Source organism: Gadus macrocephalus, chromosome 10 (assembly GCF_031168955.1).
Source record: "Gadus macrocephalus chromosome 10, ASM3116895v1".
Taxonomy (NCBI): domain Eukaryota; kingdom Metazoa; phylum Chordata; class Actinopteri; order Gadiformes; family Gadidae; genus Gadus; species Gadus macrocephalus.
This window is the reverse complement of record NC_082391.1, coordinates 14,257,668-14,276,188: the sequence shown is the minus strand read 5'-3', so window position 1 is coordinate 14,276,188 and position 18,521 is coordinate 14,257,668. Positions and strand designations below refer to the sequence as shown.

At 42.9% G+C, this 18,521-nt stretch overlaps 2 protein-coding genes across 3 annotated transcripts; both read left to right on the top strand.

The window, feature by feature from the left end:
- Positions 1-26: 26 nt before the first annotated feature.
- On the top strand, positions 27-14,656 carry LOC132465833 (protocadherin alpha-C2-like). 2 transcript variants are annotated; one of them, XR_009527695.1, is made up of 3 exons: positions 27-3,734; positions 12,416-12,451; positions 12,980-14,656. XR_009527695.1 is itself a non-coding variant. In XM_060062671.1 (3 exons), the coding sequence occupies exons 1-2, from the start codon at positions 8,169-8,171 to the stop codon at positions 12,425-12,427; spliced, it is 2,415 nt and encodes an 804-aa protein (XP_059918654.1). In that variant the 5' UTR covers positions 7,829-8,168; the 3' UTR covers positions 12,428-12,451; positions 12,980-14,656. The 2 variants fall into 2 exon arrangements, 1 of the variants encoding a protein (XP_059918654.1); XM_060062671.1 differs by lacking the exon at positions 27-3,734 and adding an exon at positions 7,829-10,571.
- Positions 3,652-7,147, top strand: LOC132465831 (protocadherin alpha-C2-like). The gene has a single exon (XM_060062668.1). The coding sequence runs from the start codon at positions 3,652-3,654 to the stop codon at positions 6,187-6,189; it is 2,538 nt and encodes an 845-aa protein (XP_059918651.1). The 3' UTR covers positions 6,190-7,147.
- Positions 14,657-18,521: the final 3,865 nt, after the last annotated feature.

The following is an 18,521-nucleotide window of genomic DNA, read 5'->3' as shown; positions in this document are numbered from 1 at the left end:
AAATCCATAGATGCAGTGACTCATCGTCTATTCAATAGACGAAGGATTGGAGGAAAGTAGTGGTCACTAATTTGGCTTCTGATCTGGGCCTCAACGTTATTCTGTGTTTCAGATAATCACATGTTATCTATGCAAAAATAGTTACCAGGATTTGCTTGGCCATGTGTTTGATTTGCAATTCAGCCGTAGTGTGGTGCTGTTCTCTCGTTTAAACACTCGGGTGTCAGAAGTCGTTTATGTGCAGTCAGCCTGGATGTCTGGGAGAAGGAGGGTGTATTCGGCGAAATATTGCCCTGCACGCGTTTTTGATTCGTCCTCATACAACAATTTATATCTATAGCAAAACAAACGTTGGATCTGGGACCTTGGAAATTAAAAAGTATATGCATTGTATCGGGAAAAATGGATTATCCCACAATGGATTCAGATACACTACGGCTAGGAAAAAGGTACGTCAGGAGCTCCATTGTTTTCATCGCTCTTTTACACTTTTCATCTGGCGTATCGCATTATTCAATTCCTGAAGAAATGAAAGAAGGATCCGTTGTTGCCAATCTGGCCGCAGATTTGGACCTGGATGTGGAAACGCTCAGTGAAAGAAAGATGCGCCTGGATATTGTGGCGAACAAAAAATATTTGGAGATGAACAAAGAGACTGGCGAACTGTATATTGTGGAGAAAATCGACAGGGAACATATTTGCAACACAAAATCGTCTATTTCATGCTATTTAAAGCTAGAAATCATACTTGAAAATCCCGTACGAATATTTAATATTGAATTGGAAATTTTGGATATAAACGACAATGCCCCTCAATTCCGTCGAGACTCAATACGTTTGGACATAACCGAGTCGACGACAGCAGGGGAAAGATTCTCTTTGAGCAATGCAGTAGACCCCGATGTTGGAACGAACTCAGTCAAAACGTACTATTTAAGTGAAAGCGAACATTTTAATATCGAGGTACAAACTGGTAGGGATGGGTCAAAGTTTGCAGAATTAATCTTAAAAAAGGCTTTGGACCGAGAGAAGCAGGCCGTTCATCATTTAGTTCTCAGCGCGGTTGACGGCGGTACACCGACCCGCTCCGGTACTGCCAGCGTGATTGTTCACGTCCTGGACATTAACGACAACACTCCTACATTCCACAAGGAGGAATATAACATAAAAGTCATGGAAAACTCTCCGATTGGAAGCCTCGTCGTTCAACTGAATGCAACCGATTTAGACGAGGGTTCAAACGCTGACATAACGTACTCGTATAGTCTGTACACCTCAGAGAAAACGCAAGAAATGTTTAATATAAATCCATCTAACGGAGAGCTCACTGTAAAAGGCATGTTAAACTATGAGGATTTCAGGATTTATGACATGGAAATCATAGCTATGGATAAAGGGGCAAACGCACTATCAGGACAGTGCAAAATAAAAATGTTAGTAGAAGACATGAACGACAATCACCCAGAGATATCTATTAAATCCTTTCAGAGTCCCATCAAGGAGAATGCTGAATTAGGCACTGTAATAGCAGTTGTTAGTATAAGTGATAAGGATTCTGGTGATAATGGTCAAGTTGATCTTACAATTCAAGCTAATTTACCGTTTAAACTAAAGGAGTCGTCAGGTAATTTCTTTGAGTTAGTTGTCTCTGAAGCGCTAGACAGAGAAAAGGCTCCTGAATATGAAATAACATTCACAGTTACAGACAGAGGTTCTCCTCCATTATCTGATAATGAAACCATGACCTTAGAGCTACTGGATGTTAATGATAATGTCCCCCAGTTCCCTCAGTCTTTCTATACCATACGTGTGATGGAGAATAATGCTCCTGGAGCCTTGCTAGATTCTCTCACTGCGTACGACCCAGACCTCCATGAAAACCAGTATCTAGTGTACTTCATCATAGAGAGGGAGATAGCCAACGCCTCCATGTCCATGCTGTTCTCCATTAGCCCAGAGAATGGTAAACTCTATGCTCTGAAAACATTTGACCATGAGATTGAGAAGGAGTTTCTCTTCCACATTGAGGCCAGAGACTCTGGTGTTCCTCCACTCAGCAGTAATGTGACTGTCCACATCATTATTGTGGACCAGAATGACAACACTCCAGTCATAGTGTCCCCATGGCGCGCTCACGGCTCAGTGGTGGAGGAGAAGATCCCCAGATCCACTGACAAAGGCTTTCTGGTTTCCAAGGTGATTGCTATCGACGGCGACTCTGTGTTGAACTCAAGGATTACCTACCAGTTTCTACAGGTGACGGACGCCACCTTGTTCAGTCTGGACCAGTACAACGGAGAGATCCGGACCATGAGAATGTTCAGTTACAGAGATCCCCGTCTCCAACGGCTTGTTGTGGTTGCCAAGGACAACGGAGAGCCCGCTCTCTCTGCTACCGTTACCATCAAGCTGTCCACAGTGGAGACCGCGGTCAAGGCCTACTCAGACATGAGCGAAGTGCCCCTAGAGTACGACATCTTTTCAGACTTAAATCTGTATCTGGTCATCGGCCTGGGCTCGGTGTCCTTCCTCTTGTTGATCACCATATTGGTCACCATCGTTCTCAAGTGTCAGAAACCCAAGTCCAGCAAAGCTGCTCCTCCCTGCAGGAACAGTGTGGTCAGTGAGAGGAACTCTTTTGCAGATTCCACTCTGGTGTCCAACGATGCCTACTGGTACAGCATGTTTCTAGCGGAGACCAGGAAAGGGAAGCTGGTGGTTAGACAGCCAGCGCCAAAGGGCTCCAGGTACATAGTGTCCAGTTTACCACGGAGCACTGGCCTCACAGAGACGAGCGGCTCAGCACCCTCCACGCTGCAGGTGAGGACCGCGGCAAACGATTCATGTGTTCATCTGGGGATTTCTAGCATATGTTCTGGCTCTTTAAACCATTTCATACATTTTGTTTTTAAAATTGATGAATTTCATTGAATGGTATTTATCCATCATCGTGGTGGAAAATGCAAAACGCTTCAGTTTTAGTAATTCATAATAAGTGGCACTAAAGGAAACGGCTCAGCACTGTTAAATATATGCTATACTATTTAACAAACAATTATTTATTGATATTCATTATTTCCGTTTACTTTGTTGTACGAATTGATGGGAAATAGTAGCTCTTTCAACCATTATCTTCATTTAATTTGCACTGAATTGCGGTCATGCTTTATCATGACGTGTGCATTCACAATGCAACTTAATTATTTTTAAATTTTAAATAAAATATACCTGAATTACATACATTTTACAATATATAATATATCATAACGATTAAATTAACAAGAGATTACATGCTGAATATACCAGTATATTCCTGAGTTTAGTTCAATGAATGTATGAGATATTATGTCTTCGAAATGAAGTGTCGTTTTGTTGAATACATTCACCAAAAAGAGATTCAGGGTAGAATCTGTGAGGATGTACATGCGTGTTCCTTGCATATAGAGCCGCTGTTCACCATTTGAACACGTCTTATGAGGTCAAAGCCACCGCTACACTTCCTCAGAGTGGACGCGACGAGCTGCGCAAGTGAACAGTTCCCGGTGCTAGAATTTGGATGTGGACAATGTGGTTGTTTTGTGCAAGATCTTTGGCGTAGATTGGAGGATTATTTTGCACGTTTTACGTTGTATAAACGAGGACATCGCTACAATGGGCCAATGTGCAAGGGTTACAGGAGATAAACAGATTGCTAAAACGATGGAGGCGAAATGTTATATCCAGAGCTGGACTCGGTATGTGTTGATTTGTATTTTATTTGCTTCATGGAAATCAGCAGATGCAGTGACTCATTATTCAATAGACGAGGAAATGGAGGAAGGTTCAGTGGTCGCTAATTTGGCTTCTGATCTGGGCCTTGACGTTAAGATGCTTTCGGAACGGATGATTCGACTCGAAATCGTAGCGAACAGGAAATATCTGGACGTGAACAAAGAGACCGGGGACCTGTATATTGTCGAGAGGATTGACCGGGAATATCTTTGCACGTCAAAAACCTCAACGTGTTTCTTACGATTGGAAGCCATTGTAGAAAATCCGAAACGTATATTCTTTATTGAAGTAGAGATAATCGATATAAATGATAATACCCCTCATTTTAGGAGAGACGCTAATGAATTGGACATTTCAGAGGCAACTCAGGCCGGAGAACGATTCTCTGTCAACAATGCAGTTGATCCTGATGTTGGTTCTAACTCCGTGAAAACATATCATTTGAGCACTAGTGACCATTTCGACATCGAAATTCAAACGGGAAGAGATGGTGCAAAGTTTGCTGATCTAATTCTTCAAAAGGCTCTGGACCGTGAACAGCAGGCCGTTCATAATCTAATTCTCACCGCTGTAGATGGCGGGACACCGTCGCGCACCGGCACAGCGAGCATTACGGTGCGGGTGTTAGACACTAATGACAACGCCCCACAGTTTGACAAAGAGCACTATACAATTAAAATAATGGAAAACTCTCCAATAGGAAGCCTCGTGCTTAAACCTAATGCAACAGACTTAGATGATGGATCTAATGCAGAAATAGAATACATGTATAGTTTATATACTTCAGAAATGACCCAAAACACATTCAATGTCAACCCTCGCACGGGAGAGATAACAGTGAAAGGAGTACTGAACTACGAGGATTTTAAGCTTTATGACATGGAAGTGATAGCAACGGATAAAGGTGTGCCGGCCTTATCCGGGCAATGCAAAGTAACGGTAGTCGTGGAGGACATGAATGACAACCATCCTGGGATTTCAATCAAGTCCTTTCAAAGTCCCGTCAAGGAAAACATAGAAGTAGACACTGTCATAGCTGTGGTGAGCGTTAGTGATAAAGACTCAGGGGATAATGGAGTCGTTGACATCCGGATTCCTGAAAATATGCCTTTCAAATTAAGGGAATCTTCTGGTAATTATTTTGAGCTTGTTGTTTCAGAACCTTTAGACCGAGAGAAGGTTCCAGAATATGACATCACGTTCACAGTTACAGACAGAGGTTCTCCTCCACTATCTGATAATGAAACCATGACTTTAGAGCTACTGGATGTTAATGATAATGTCCCCCAGTTCCCTCAGTCTTTCTATACTATTCGTGTGATGGAGAATAATGCTCCTGGAGCCTTGCTAGATTCTCTCACTGCGTACGACCCAGACCTCCATGAAAACCAGTATCTAGTGTATTTCATCATAGAGAGGGAGATAGCAAACACCTCCATGTCCATGCTGTTCTCCATTAGCCCAGAGAATGGGAAACTATATGCTCTGAAGACGTTTGACCATGAGATTGAGAAGGAGTTTATTTTCCACATTGAGGCCAGAGACTCTGGTGTTCCTCCACTCAGCAGTAATGTGACAGTCCACATCATTATTGTGGACCAGAATGACAACACTCCAGTCATCGTGTCCCCATGGCGCGCTCACGGCTCAGTGGTGGAGGAGAAGATCCCCAGATCCACCGACAAAGGCTCTCTGGTTTCCAAGGTGATTGCTATCGACGGCGACTCTGTGTTGAACTCAAGGATTACCTACCAGTTTCTACAGGTGACGGACGCCACCTTGTTCAGTCTGGACCAGTACAACGGAGAGATCCGGACCATGAGAATGTTCAGTTACAGAGACCCCCGTCTCCAACGGCTTGTTGTGGTTGCCAAGGACAACGGAGAGCCTGCTCTCTCTGCTACCGTTACCATCAAGCTGTCCACAGTGGAGACCGCGGTCAAGGCCTACTCAGACATGACCGAAGTGCCCCTAGAGTACGACATCTTTTCAGACTTAAATCTGTATCTGGTCATCGGCCTGGGCTCGGTGTCCTTCCTCTTGTTGATCACCATATTGGTCACCATCGTTCTCAAGTGTCAGAAACCCAAGTCCAGCAAAGCTGCTCCTCCCTGCAGGAACAGTGTGGTCAGTGAGAGGAACTCTTTTGCAGATTCCACTCTGGTGTCCAACGATGCCTACTGGTACAGCATGTTTCTAGCGGAGACCAGGAAAGGGAAGCTGGTGGTTAGACAGCCAGCGCCAAAGGGCTCCAGGTACATAGTGTCCAGTTTACCACGGAGCACTGGCCTCACAGAGACGAGCGGCTCAGCACCCTCCACGCTGCAGGTGAGGACTGCGGCAAACGATTCATGTGTTCACCTGGTGAATTCTAATGCATACGTTGGCTCCTTATATAATTTAATGCTATCCATTTAATCTTTGAAGTTCATCTGTTTACTCTCCACTCTGCAGGTGAGACTCCTCCTAATTTCTTATGTAGTCTCAGTTCTTTAGAACATCTGATGAACGTTGGTTTGGTGGATCAACCAGGTAGTGTGTTTATATGTAAGCAGCTTTGATTCCACCCTGTGGTCTTTGCTACATTTAGTAACTCCTTACCTCGATTGCTGTGTACACACTTGCCTTGTCCGTAAGAAAACGTGACCAAAGCGATGTATATTTTTTAGCAGTCATTTTCCAAATATATTTCATCCAAAGGGAATTGCAAGGCTGATTACTATCATAGCAGACAATCATCAGATCAACTACACAGCATGTATTCACAACCCGGTATCTAAAAAAACAAAAGGGCAGACTATCTATAGGAATCAGATCACAAGGTTAGGTGGATTGTTGAGGTAGACAGTTCCGTAGTTGTCAGTGTATTGCGTATAGATTCTCAATTCTACACAAGCGCTATCATAAAGAACATTGGACGAGGTGATCCAGGGAGAGATGGGTGTTAAGATGTTTTTTTTTAAGAAAAAGGTCTGCATTGTGAATCGGTCCCCTGAAGTGACGGAGGTTAAGTGCTGGCCTGCACCTATGTGATCCTCTGAAGGTAGTGACTGAATAGTGGTTGGAGGTTGGTTGCAGATTATATTACCAACCCTATGGATTTTAGCTTGTCACAGGTGGCTACAGGGATCCAGGGGAGAGACATGTAGAGGGCTGTGAAGTGCCGAGGTTAGTTTAACCATAAGTTCAGTGCTGCTTTCTGAAGGGTGTGATGTGGAGAATCACTCGCTGGTAGTGACCCATGACCCAAGCAGAGCCTGGAACAAAGGTTGAGTGTTTCACCTTGAAAATGGATTTATTATGTAAGCATGTTATTTTTGAAAACGCACGCAGGTCCCTAAGCCTTCCATTAAAAAAAAACAACAGCATTCCTCTACTTTGGTTATAACGCCTGATAATCATTTACCTGTAATTTAATTGAATCTGTTTTTACTTTCATCTTCAAATGTTTACAATTGAAGATGTTTATCAGCATTTAATAAGTAATTTGTAGTCAACGTGCAGTGTAGTGAAGAAGTCACGACGTGGTATGATGTTCTTTGAGGGTTTATAACCCCGCCCCCCACACTGGCATTGTGTGCTGTTACCTAGTGCTGAGTTCTGTCAGGGTCCGGACGGCTCTGGAGAACCTGTGTGACCTCCGCTGTCTGCTGTCTGCTGCTCCTCTCCAGATGTGAGCTTTTCCTTTGTTTACTTTGGAAAGGAAACCAACTAACTATCCTTACTCACCCCATCAGTAGGTGGGATTAGGAAGTGGTAAGATGCAAATTTGCCATAATGTAAAACAGCAGAAAAAGAAAAGAATGAGAGAGTGAAGAACACAGAGGCTGTTGATTGAACAATAATGTCAATGTAAACGAACAGACACACACACACACCCAGATCCCCCCCACACACACACACACACACACACACACACACACACACACACACACACACACACACACACACACACACACACACACACACACACACACACACACACACACACACACACACACACACACACACACACAGTGAGATTTGATGCCAAGCTATATGTCCATTTATCGTTGTATTTACAGATTTTGAAGACACAACCCATATCGCAGTGGATGTAGGCTATGTGATATCGTGAGTTTATATAGCCATGGTCTCCGTCAATACACATTATTCTTCTCCCCTCTCACGAGACGCAAGACCCACGTGTCACGTTGCTCGCTTTCAAGTATGCATCGATGATGTCATCATCGTTGTGACCATTTCCTGTGGGCAGGTAGGGGGATATTCTGTGGGTTGGTTTAATTTGGACGGCTCGTAATTTAAGGAGAGTTCTTAAAGGTAAGACGACGTGTTCACGTCGCGACAGGTTGGGTATTAGCGGTCTCCCACTGGAAGAGTCATACTATCTGATTACCATGACGCGCCATGAGATTCTGTCATTTTGGTTACGGTACGTGTCAACGTTTATGCTTCTGGTTGCCACAATAGACATCGCCTCTGCTGTTACGCATTATTCCATTCCTGAGGAAATGGAGGAACACGCAGTAGTTGCCAGTTTGGCTTCTGATTTGGGGTTAGATGTCAGATCGCTCTATAAGAGGAAAATGCGAATAGATGGGGCGGCCAACAAAAAGTATATCGATATCAACAAGGAAACGGGCGAGCTTTACATTTTGGAAAAGATTGATAGGGAATTGTTGTGCCCATTGAGAACATCATCGTGTTTTCTTAAATTGGATGCAGCGATAGAAGACCCCATACGTATGTTTAATATTGAGGTAGAAATATTGGATATTAACGACAATGCCCCTCATTTTCGAAGGGAAACCATGCATTTGGATATATCTGAATCCAGCCCGATTGGTGAACGGTTTTCTTTGAATAACGCAGTGGACCCTGACGTGGGGGCGAATTCCGTTAAGGATTATCACTTAAGCTCGAGTGAACATTTCGCGATTGAAATTCAAACGGGGAGAGATGGGTCCAAGTTTGCGGACTTGATTCTTAAAAAGACTTTGGATCGGGAGGCCCAAGCCGTCCATCGTCTGGTTCTCACTGCGGTGGACGGCGGTGTCCCTGCGCGCTCTGGAACGGCCAATATCGTTGTTCGTGTCCTGGACGTCAACGACAACGCCCCGTCATTTCACAAGGAAAACTACCAAATTGAGCTGATGGAAAACTCACCGATTGGAAGTTTAGTACTCAAGATGAACGCCACTGATCGAGACGAAGGCTCCAACGCAGAAATAATGTACTCTTATAGTCTGTATACATCAGAGAAAACGCAAAATACGTTCAGTTTGAATCCAGATTCAGGTGAGATTCGAGTAAAGGAGATGATTAACTATGAAGACTTCAAAATATATGATATGGAGATAATTGCCACAGACAAAAGTCCTAATCCATTGTCTGGACTGTGTAAAGTGACAATATTAGTAACAGATATGAATGATAATCACCCAGAAATCTCTATAAAGTCTTTTCAGAGTCCAATTAAAGAAAATGCTCCAATAGACATGGTAATAGCAGTTATAAGTGTGAGCGATAAGGATTCAGGTGATAATGGCTTTGTTAACCTAACGATTCCTGCTTCTATGCCATTTAAACTTCGAGAATCCTCTGATAACTACTTTGAATTGTTAATATCAGAACCTTTAGACCGTGAGAAGGTTCCAGAATACGACATCACATTTACAGTAACAGACAGAGGTTCTCCTCCATTATCTGATAATGAAACCATGACTTTAGAGCTATTGGATGTTAATGATAATGTCCCCCAGTTCCCTCAGTCTTTCTATACTATACGTGTGATGGAGAATAATGCTCCTGGAGCCTTGCTAGATTCTCTCACTGCGTACGACCCAGACCTCCATGAAAACCAGTATCTAGTGTACTTCATCATAGAGAGGGAGATAGCCAACACTTCCATGTCCATGCTGTTCTCCATTAACCCAGAGAATGGTAAACTCTATGCTCTGAAGACGTTTGACCATGAGATTGAGAAGGAGTTTCTTTTCCACATTGAGGCCAGAGACTCTGGTGTTCCTCCACTCAGCAGTAATGTGACAGTCCACATCATTATTGTGGACCAGAATGACAACACTCCAGTCATCGTGTCCCCATGGCGCGCTCACGGCTCAGTGGTGGAGGAGAAGATCCCCAGATCCACCGACAAAGGCTCTCTGGTTTCCAAGGTGATTGCTATCGACGGCGACTCTGTGTTGAACTCAAGGATTACCTACCAGTTTCTACAGGTGACGGACGCCACCTTGTTCAGTCTGGACCAGTACAACGGAGAGATCCGGACCATGAGAATGTTCAGTTACAGAGATCCCCGTCTCCAACGGCTTGTTGTGGTTGCCAAGGACAACGGAGAGCCTGCTCTCTCTGCTACCATTACCATCAAGCTGTCCACAGTGGAGACCGCGGTGAAGGCCTACTCGGACATGACCGAAGTGCCCCTAGAGTACGACATCTTTTCAGACTTGAATCTGTATCTGGTCATCGGCCTGGGCTCGGTGTCCTTCCTCTTGTTGATCACCATATTGGTCACCATCGTTCTCAAGTGTCAGAAACCCAAGTCCAGCAAAGCTGCTCCTCCCTGCAGGAACAGTGTGGTCAGTGAGAGGAACTCTTTTGCAGATTCCACTCTGGTGTCCAACGATGCCTACTGGTACAGCATGTTTCTAGCGGAGACCAGGAAAGGGAAGCTGGTGGTTAGACAGCCAGCGCCAAAGGGCTCCAGGTACATAGTGTCCAGTTTACCACGGAGCACTGGCCTCACAGAGACGAGCGGCTCAGCACCCTCCACGCTGCAGGTGAGGACCGCGGCAAACGATTTGTGTGTTGATTTGGGAAATTGTAACATATTCTAGCGCTTTGAACCATAACATATTTTGATGTTACTGATCTCCAGTCAGTAACAGTAACAACTCACACAAACAGTGTGATTTGTGCAGAAATATAAAGTCGTAATACACCTATAAAATAAGCTCCAGCCTATTTAAGCTTTGACCGCTTGGCTAGAATATGTGCCGGATGGTTTTCTTCCTCTACTGCTCTCTCACTCGCCTGTCATGTGAGTGCAGGGTAGCGTCGTGTACACGTTCAGCCCTATGTCAGCCCTGGCCTCACAGAGACTAACTCTCTATTCTGCTCCCACCTAAAGAGAACCACTATATAAATAAGATTTGAAGTGATGTGAGCTATAATGTGTCTGATCAAATGTAAATACAGTAATGCTTGACATTTGACTAGGCCTGTCCTTTGTCTGAACCCTTAGACTAACATGATTTATAAGACTCATATGATTGAATCCAAATCCCTTGCAATTCAGTTCCGACATCATATTACTACAGTTATGAGGTGAGAGCTACTAGGTTACAACAATGTGAGGGGGTTTATGTAACTTGATTTAATGATGGTATTATCTTTATCCATCACTCATACCTTCCATTTACCTCATGGTTGTTTACCGTGGTTCTTCTCTCTTTTATGGCTTTGAAGCATCTGAATAAAACAACGCGGCCTTGCAACCTCATAATTAAGGAAAATTAGTAATTGGCAGCATTTTGTGGTTTGGTTTAAACAATAACTTTCTTGCTATCTAGCTTATTATTTTCAGCCAGTCCATCCCTGCAGTGTAGTTTATGCCTATGACTTATTTTCTACTCCTCCAGTATGCCAGGTGTATACACAGAAAACGTGTTTTCACTCTGAAAACGTGCTTATTTGGTGCTTATACATTTGGCCTCTATCCTGTTCCCAGTAATTATTATATTTCACTTCATATGATGCGGAAATTGTAGAGCAAATGAATGACCTGCGGATAATTATCTTGTCTGCTTTTTTGTAATCGATCTGAAACCTACATTGTTGGTAAACGTTCTTGTCTTGAAGCAAACCGGTGACGGTACATGAAACAGCATTGCTCGGTCTTTGCTGACCATAGAGCGGAGAGGCAGGGATTGTGCTTTGCTATTGGGAACTAATTCCTCTTCTGGCACACTGCAGCGAACACTGCAGAGGCCCTCTCCCCCCCTCTCTCCCCATCGCTCAGCTGTGAGGGAGAGGGCAGGCCTGCAGCCTGGAACAGTGTGTGTACTAACAGGATGCTAGCTGTTTCCTCTTATAAATCAGGGTACTTGGGAAATTGTCAAGGTCTTTCAAGGTGAATGGTAGAACATCATATTTTCTCACCTGTCTTCTAACTTTGCTTTTTTTTTTTCTATCAAAGGTGGTTAGGAGGGTAAGTATAGAAGAACATTGTTTTCTTTTTCTGGCAAAAATGCTTTTATCTAACGTGATACTAACTGTCTTGCCTTTACAGAAGGATTTGCAAAGTCCAACCTGCTACATAATAGCAGGTCGCTAGTGTGGAGTTCAACTAGCCTATGTTTGGTTTAAACGCACGGGGGACTCCCGGTCCAGCATGACATGTACTGGAGAGGGTTTCCAAAATATAAACCATTGAGAATAAGACTAACTAAGTTTGATCTTGTTCCATAGAATAGTCTCCACAAGCTATAGTCCAAACCTGTCATGTGTAGTCCATAGTAAAATATACACCATATAGCCTGCCATTTAACCAATCAGAGAGTCCCCTTTATGACTTAAAATAAACTGCCCAGTAAATTGCTTTGTTCTTTTTTTGTTTCTAAAGTATCCTAAGTGAAGGACATCGGCTCTGCAGCTGGAGGTAGGTTGAACCTTTCTCGGGCCCTACTGACTTATTCCTTTGATACTCAATCTAACTTGTGCTAAAATAAAAGCTCCCTGACACACAAGTTTCCTTTCTAACAAACCATGCCTGCTGTGATTTGTATAAAGTGCTGTATTAGGTGAATAACTATACACTGCAATAAAACACTCAAAGCATGAAACACCCAATGCATGTGATACAATTCCAACCAAGGTATTTAAGTATGTCTGTGACTAGTCAGCGTGTTTATTGTGGCTGGACAGTAATGGCATGCTGTGTTCTTAAAACACCTCTGCGAGTTCAATCAGGGTTGCCCATTGGCAGCTGTGATTTGTGACCCTTGGGCTGCGCATAGAGGAATCGCAGAGCCAATCACACTCATTCAGCAACCACACACGCACGCTCACTCAGTTCCTCCCCCATCTCCCACATACACATGGAGCAGCAGGCCACGGCTACAAGAGGCATGTATTAATAGATACTGCAGTATAACCATTTCCCTTCTGGTGTCGTCTTTCTCTGCAGGCGTCCACCACCAGCAGTAACAGTTCCACGTGAAGCCCCCCCGGTTATGCCGAGCGGACCACCGGAGAGAGCGAGAGAGAGGATGGAGGACCCTGCAGCCCTCAAACCTTATCCCCCACCCTCCCCCAGAGGGTCTTGTAAATACATGACAAAAATACTTGCGTGATTGTCCAATCCCAAGCTTGATCGCTCCTAGCCGCCCTGCTTGTGTGACATCGGTCTCCCTCCGTTTTCTAGCCCTCCATCGTTGGCCTTCCTGAGCCCCCCCCCCCCCCCCCCCGATATGTTCTCTATAAGCACATGCTGAACCAATCAACGTCAACATGCATGATAACGAGCGCCATGGCCATATAAGACTGCGTAAAACCCTGCCGGAAATGGGACTTTACAGGACGCTGCATCAAGCCACAACGTGGACTCATAGTGTAGGTCCGCAGAAGATCCTACAGGAAACCTTTTCCCCATCGTGTGTATGACTCACTCCTGTATTATAGCACTTATAGAAAAATGCTCAACAGTAAATAGCATAGGCATCAACAAAATGATATATATGTGTAAGTTATTGGAAGGTATAGTTATTGGTGTTGTGTCGCTGTGATCGATTTGGGATTGCTCTATATTTGATGTTGTTTACGTGTGTGTAGGCTCTGATGGTTTAGTGTTGAAGCTGTCTGCCTTTTTGAAATACATCAGCCAACAAATATGGAGGCGTTTTCTTTTTTTATGAATAAGTGATGACAGTCATGCCATGCATGTGGTTTTTAAGTGCTTTTGTAACTTTATTTTGGGACCCGTTCCATTTCATACAAGTCTGGTGCGGTGTGATAGTTAAGATGCAGTGAGTTTTTGAATTTGATTGGAGCACAACAAGAAGTTAATTTGGAATACAAGAGACCCAAAGGACTTAACAGTAAAAGTATTGTGGAAAGTTTAATAGTAAAGGTATTCTGAAAAGTTCAATAGTTCTTATGGAATAGCCTACGACTACAAGTGTTTACGTATTATGATCCTATTGACTCGACATAATAACAACGGTAAACAAAGGAAGCAATGCCATTAATATATCTGACTCACTGCCAAATTTACCTTTTTTTGTGCCTACTATGATGTTTAAAATGAGCACAATGGTGTTGATTAGTTTCCAGTGGCATTATAAATTATTGTTGGGATGATGTAGAAACCAAATAAATTCTGAACAATGGTACTAAAACAAATAGGCAACTCACAGAACCGTTCATCTCCTACTGGGTATATGCTCTGTGTTATGAATTCATGTATCTAACTTCAAAAATTACTCATGTGTTTACGTTATACCAAACATTGAAATTATTGTGCAATGAAATGACTGGTAGCTGTATTTACAACCTCATGTTCTTAAATCAGTTGGCTAACCCCCTGAAGTGAACCCCTAAGTGATTTATATTAAATTCATTGCACAATAAGACGCTGTATTCTGTTTAACAACAGATACGTGCTTTTGTACATTGTCATTTTTAATGGTACAATATCTAGTACTTATAGAGTGTGATCATATTGTATGCTATGGTAATCACATTATTATATACAGAAAACCAGACAATTATTGAAACGGTGCATTTTGTGTCATATAGGTACAAACAGGTTCATGTCAATCTTGTGCGAAATACTCTGAATTATGCCATTAAACCCATGCTGAGATCCTTGTGTAAATGTTGTCATTCCATGTTTTAAACATTTAGGCTAAATCATCTTGGCAGAAGGTTTTTATATAACCCTAACCACTGCCTGCATAATGGTCACCTCTGTTGTTTCCATTCCTGTTTGGTACATCAGGACTTGGAGGATAGATCACCTACAATTTACCGTGTCCATTCAAAGGAGGATATTCAGTCATAACTGTAGTCTGCTATTAAATTGTATGATTAGGAGAGAAAGGTTAGAGCCTGTGATTTAATTTGACCATTGACTCTTTTCTCTCACACAATCTGTTCTGCTGTTTACTAGTTTATGGCAAACTGCAAAGACAACAGATGTTAGTTAAACAGTTTGTCACATTCTGTCTGTTCCCAGACTTAGTACCAATTCACAGGCTAATTGAACAGCCTTAATTAGGTCACAAAGCTACAATAATGATACATACTAATAAGACATGGCAGCGTGACTGATAATTTAACTATAATGATTACTTATTATTGGCCACATTCTATGTTTAGGGCCAGCATTAGACAAACAGGTAATGTATTTGCCAGGCAAACAGTTTAACCTTTTAACAGCCACACATTATTATTCACGGTCTGATCGTTGCCCGTGCGTGTTGCCCTTTACTCTATAACTTGATACAGCAACAGATATTTATTAATATGTCTGAAGGAAGAGAGAAAGAGAAAGATACAAGGCCCGTGTCTTATGTAGCTTATCAAATGTCCTTCCTTTCTGGTTTGACCACTGTTTCAGCATAGTGGGCAGTAAACATGGAGTGTTTACCCAATGGTTATATACTGTGGTTTGCAGTTTCCTAGAGGCTTGCAAAATGCTCATTCTCCTCCTCCTTCATCTGACCCAGATAAAAAGACTGCATCCCCTGAGCTACTCTGAGCCAGGGAGAGGCTGATTCACTGGTTCCTAGCACAGTGGAGCAGCACCTCCCAGCAGCTCAGTAACACAAGCACCAGCTGGTCATAACAAGCAGCCAGCCACCATGACACCGGGGCTGAGGAGGCATCGACTGCTGCCTCTCTGGGCATGGGCAGCATTTTATTTGATTATGAGGAAATAAAGATCGATTTTTTTTTGTATTGCTATGAATTAATTATATGCATGTCAATACCTTAATAAAGCTTTCATATCAACACATTGGTTTGCTGATGGGAAATATAAATAGGATAAAGGTATAGTATGAATGGATAACAATATAAATTGGTAATACAGCGATAAAAGCTTTGATTTACATGTGTATGCTAAAGGATATAGCATCCATTAGAATTAAAAAATGGCGATTGCACATGTGCAGTTTGAACAATGGATGAGGCTGATTTGGTATATTAGAAACAGCCGTGTACCCCTCCCTTTGCCTCCCCTTCCTTGCTTTCAGCACCATGGAGAGGGGCCTGCCTCTCGAGCGCCGTTGCCAAGGAAACAAAACGTCTGCTCGCTGCAATCCGTGGCGTGGTCTGAAGCAGCCTGTCATTGGATATTCTGACAAGGGACAGAGCACAAGCCCGACACTGTATATCCTGGTGTTTGCTAATAAGAGTATAACCATTGATTAATGTACACATGCACACTACAAATGTAGGCCAATCACACTATTTTTGGAAGAATTAGACTTAGCCATATTTTGATAAAGCATTCTATTTGTTTGTATTTATCAATGACATATTGATGAAATATTGATAAAAATGTCTTTATTATTATTCAATAAAATATTTGGAATATTACGCTGCGCTTTCATTGCTGTGCCTTAGCCCACACACAAGGGGCAGTGCTTCGCATAGACCGCTGATTTGTTTTGCTAAAAAAAAGAGACGAAGAAAAAAGATCTACGTCATCTTACACAAGGATAGTTATTCACCATTTATTCGCATGATGTCGCTGTCCACTCTTGCAAAGAGGCAAAGGCATGGAGAGCTCTGACAACCAACCCGATCGTTAACAAGGCAAAGGGTTCTTCTTGCCAGCCACTTTGCAGATAGATGTGTGTACTATAATAATACATGACATAATATAACACAATAAAATATAATGTAACATAAGAAACTATTTGTGGGTGTCAAGCAACGAAGTTGCGAGACAACCTATTGTTTTCGTACTGTTTCTTATTATTATACCTCCATGGGAGTCTATGGCAACCCATAGAACACCTTGGTGAAAAGTTGTGAAATTTGGCACCCTGGTTCAGGACAGTCCCATTAGCCCATTAAGCAAATTTGAGGTATCTAGCTCATCAGCTCTAGCGCCACCAACAGGTCAAAGCTGGACATGCATTCATGTTTATAACTTTCGACCCATTCATCCAATATTCACAAACAAGGTATCATTGGAATCCTTGGTCCAAGCCGAGTTCAACGGCTTTGACCCTTGACGCGGATGGATTTTCCGCCATCTTGGTTTATGTCAAAAACCTTTAAATTGCTACTCCTATCACATATTTTGTCCAATCATCTCGAAACTTGGCACACATGATCGTCAGGCCATGCTTGATAGAAAACAACGAGATATCTTTCAAATTCACAACCCTTTGGCCGCTACAGCCAATCAAATTCGACCGTGAAGTCGCCAAACAGGAAGTAAGCCAATATCTCAGCAGCCCTTTGACAGATCATAACCGAACTTTGCATAGACCCATGACATCATCATGGTGACACTCAATGAATTTGGTGAAAATTGACCTCTAGGGGGTGCTATAATTAACAAAGACCTGTTTGAACTCCTCTCTCATCACATGAGTATATTTCAAACTTATTTTCAGTGTTTTGTGATACTGTCAGACTGCCCCATGTAGCTAACAAAATATTTCCCATGGCAACATCAGAAATTCGCCGCCATGTTGAAAGTTCTCAAAATCAATATTATATATCCACAGTCCACAGATTATGTCCAATCATAATAAAACTTGCCATATTTGGTCTTCAGACCAAACTGAACAAACCTGCCAAACAGCTTTTTCTAATTCCAAACCGTTTGGCCAAGACAGCCAATCAAATTTGACGGCAAACCCGCCTAACAGGAAGTAAGCCTGTTCTCAGCAACTCTTAAACATATCATAGCCAAACTTGGTACATAGACTCATGACATCCTTCTGGGGACAGCCAAACAATTTGGTGACCTTTGACCTCAGGGGGACGTCAAACAACGATGACTTTATTTACCATTCCTTCCACTTACAATATAAACTGCAATTCTTGCTGGATTAGATGCTTCGTGAACTGCCTGAAGAACGGATGCTTGTTAACATTGTGTCTCTGTTAGGGATATTGTTCAGAATAACCCTATGTATTTGCATCATTTATTCTGTCGGGCAGACGATAATGCGCCCTTCCCTCTAGGTAGGGTCATTTTTCCATTTGGTAAACATTGCCGTGTATTCGCATAATGCTGTAGTTCATTCCACCAGCCGTCGTTATTACTGATTACCGAGACAGTCGTCATGTAGCCACCTAGCCGATGACGTCCGTCCGATTACCGATACGGTCATCATGTAGTCATCCATCCGATTACGTCCTGCGATTAACAATACGGTTGTCATGTAGCCACCCAGCCAATTACGTCCGTCCGGCAGAATTAGGTCACCGATTACCGAGACGGTGTCATGCGCCCTTACCACTAGGTAGAGTCAATTTTCAACTTTGTCTACATTTACGCATACTCGCATAATGCTGTACTTCATCCCACCTGCCGTCATTATTACCGATTACCAAGACGGTCATAATGGCGCCACCTAGCCGATTACCTCCGTCCAGCAGAATTAGTTTACAGATTACGAGAAGGTCGTCATGTAGCCAACCAGCCGATTACGTCCGTCCGGCAGTGTTAGTTGACCGATTACCGATGTAGCCACCCAGCC

Bases quoted from the DNA above. Each gene is read 5' to 3' on its own strand.
- LOC132465833 (XM_060062671.1), top strand. From the start codon at position 8,169: ATGACGCGCCATGAGATTCTGTCATTTTGGTTACGGTACGTGTCAACG.
- LOC132465831 (XM_060062668.1), top strand. From the start codon at position 3,652: ATGGGCCAATGTGCAAGGGTTACAGGAGATAAACAGATTGCTAAAACG.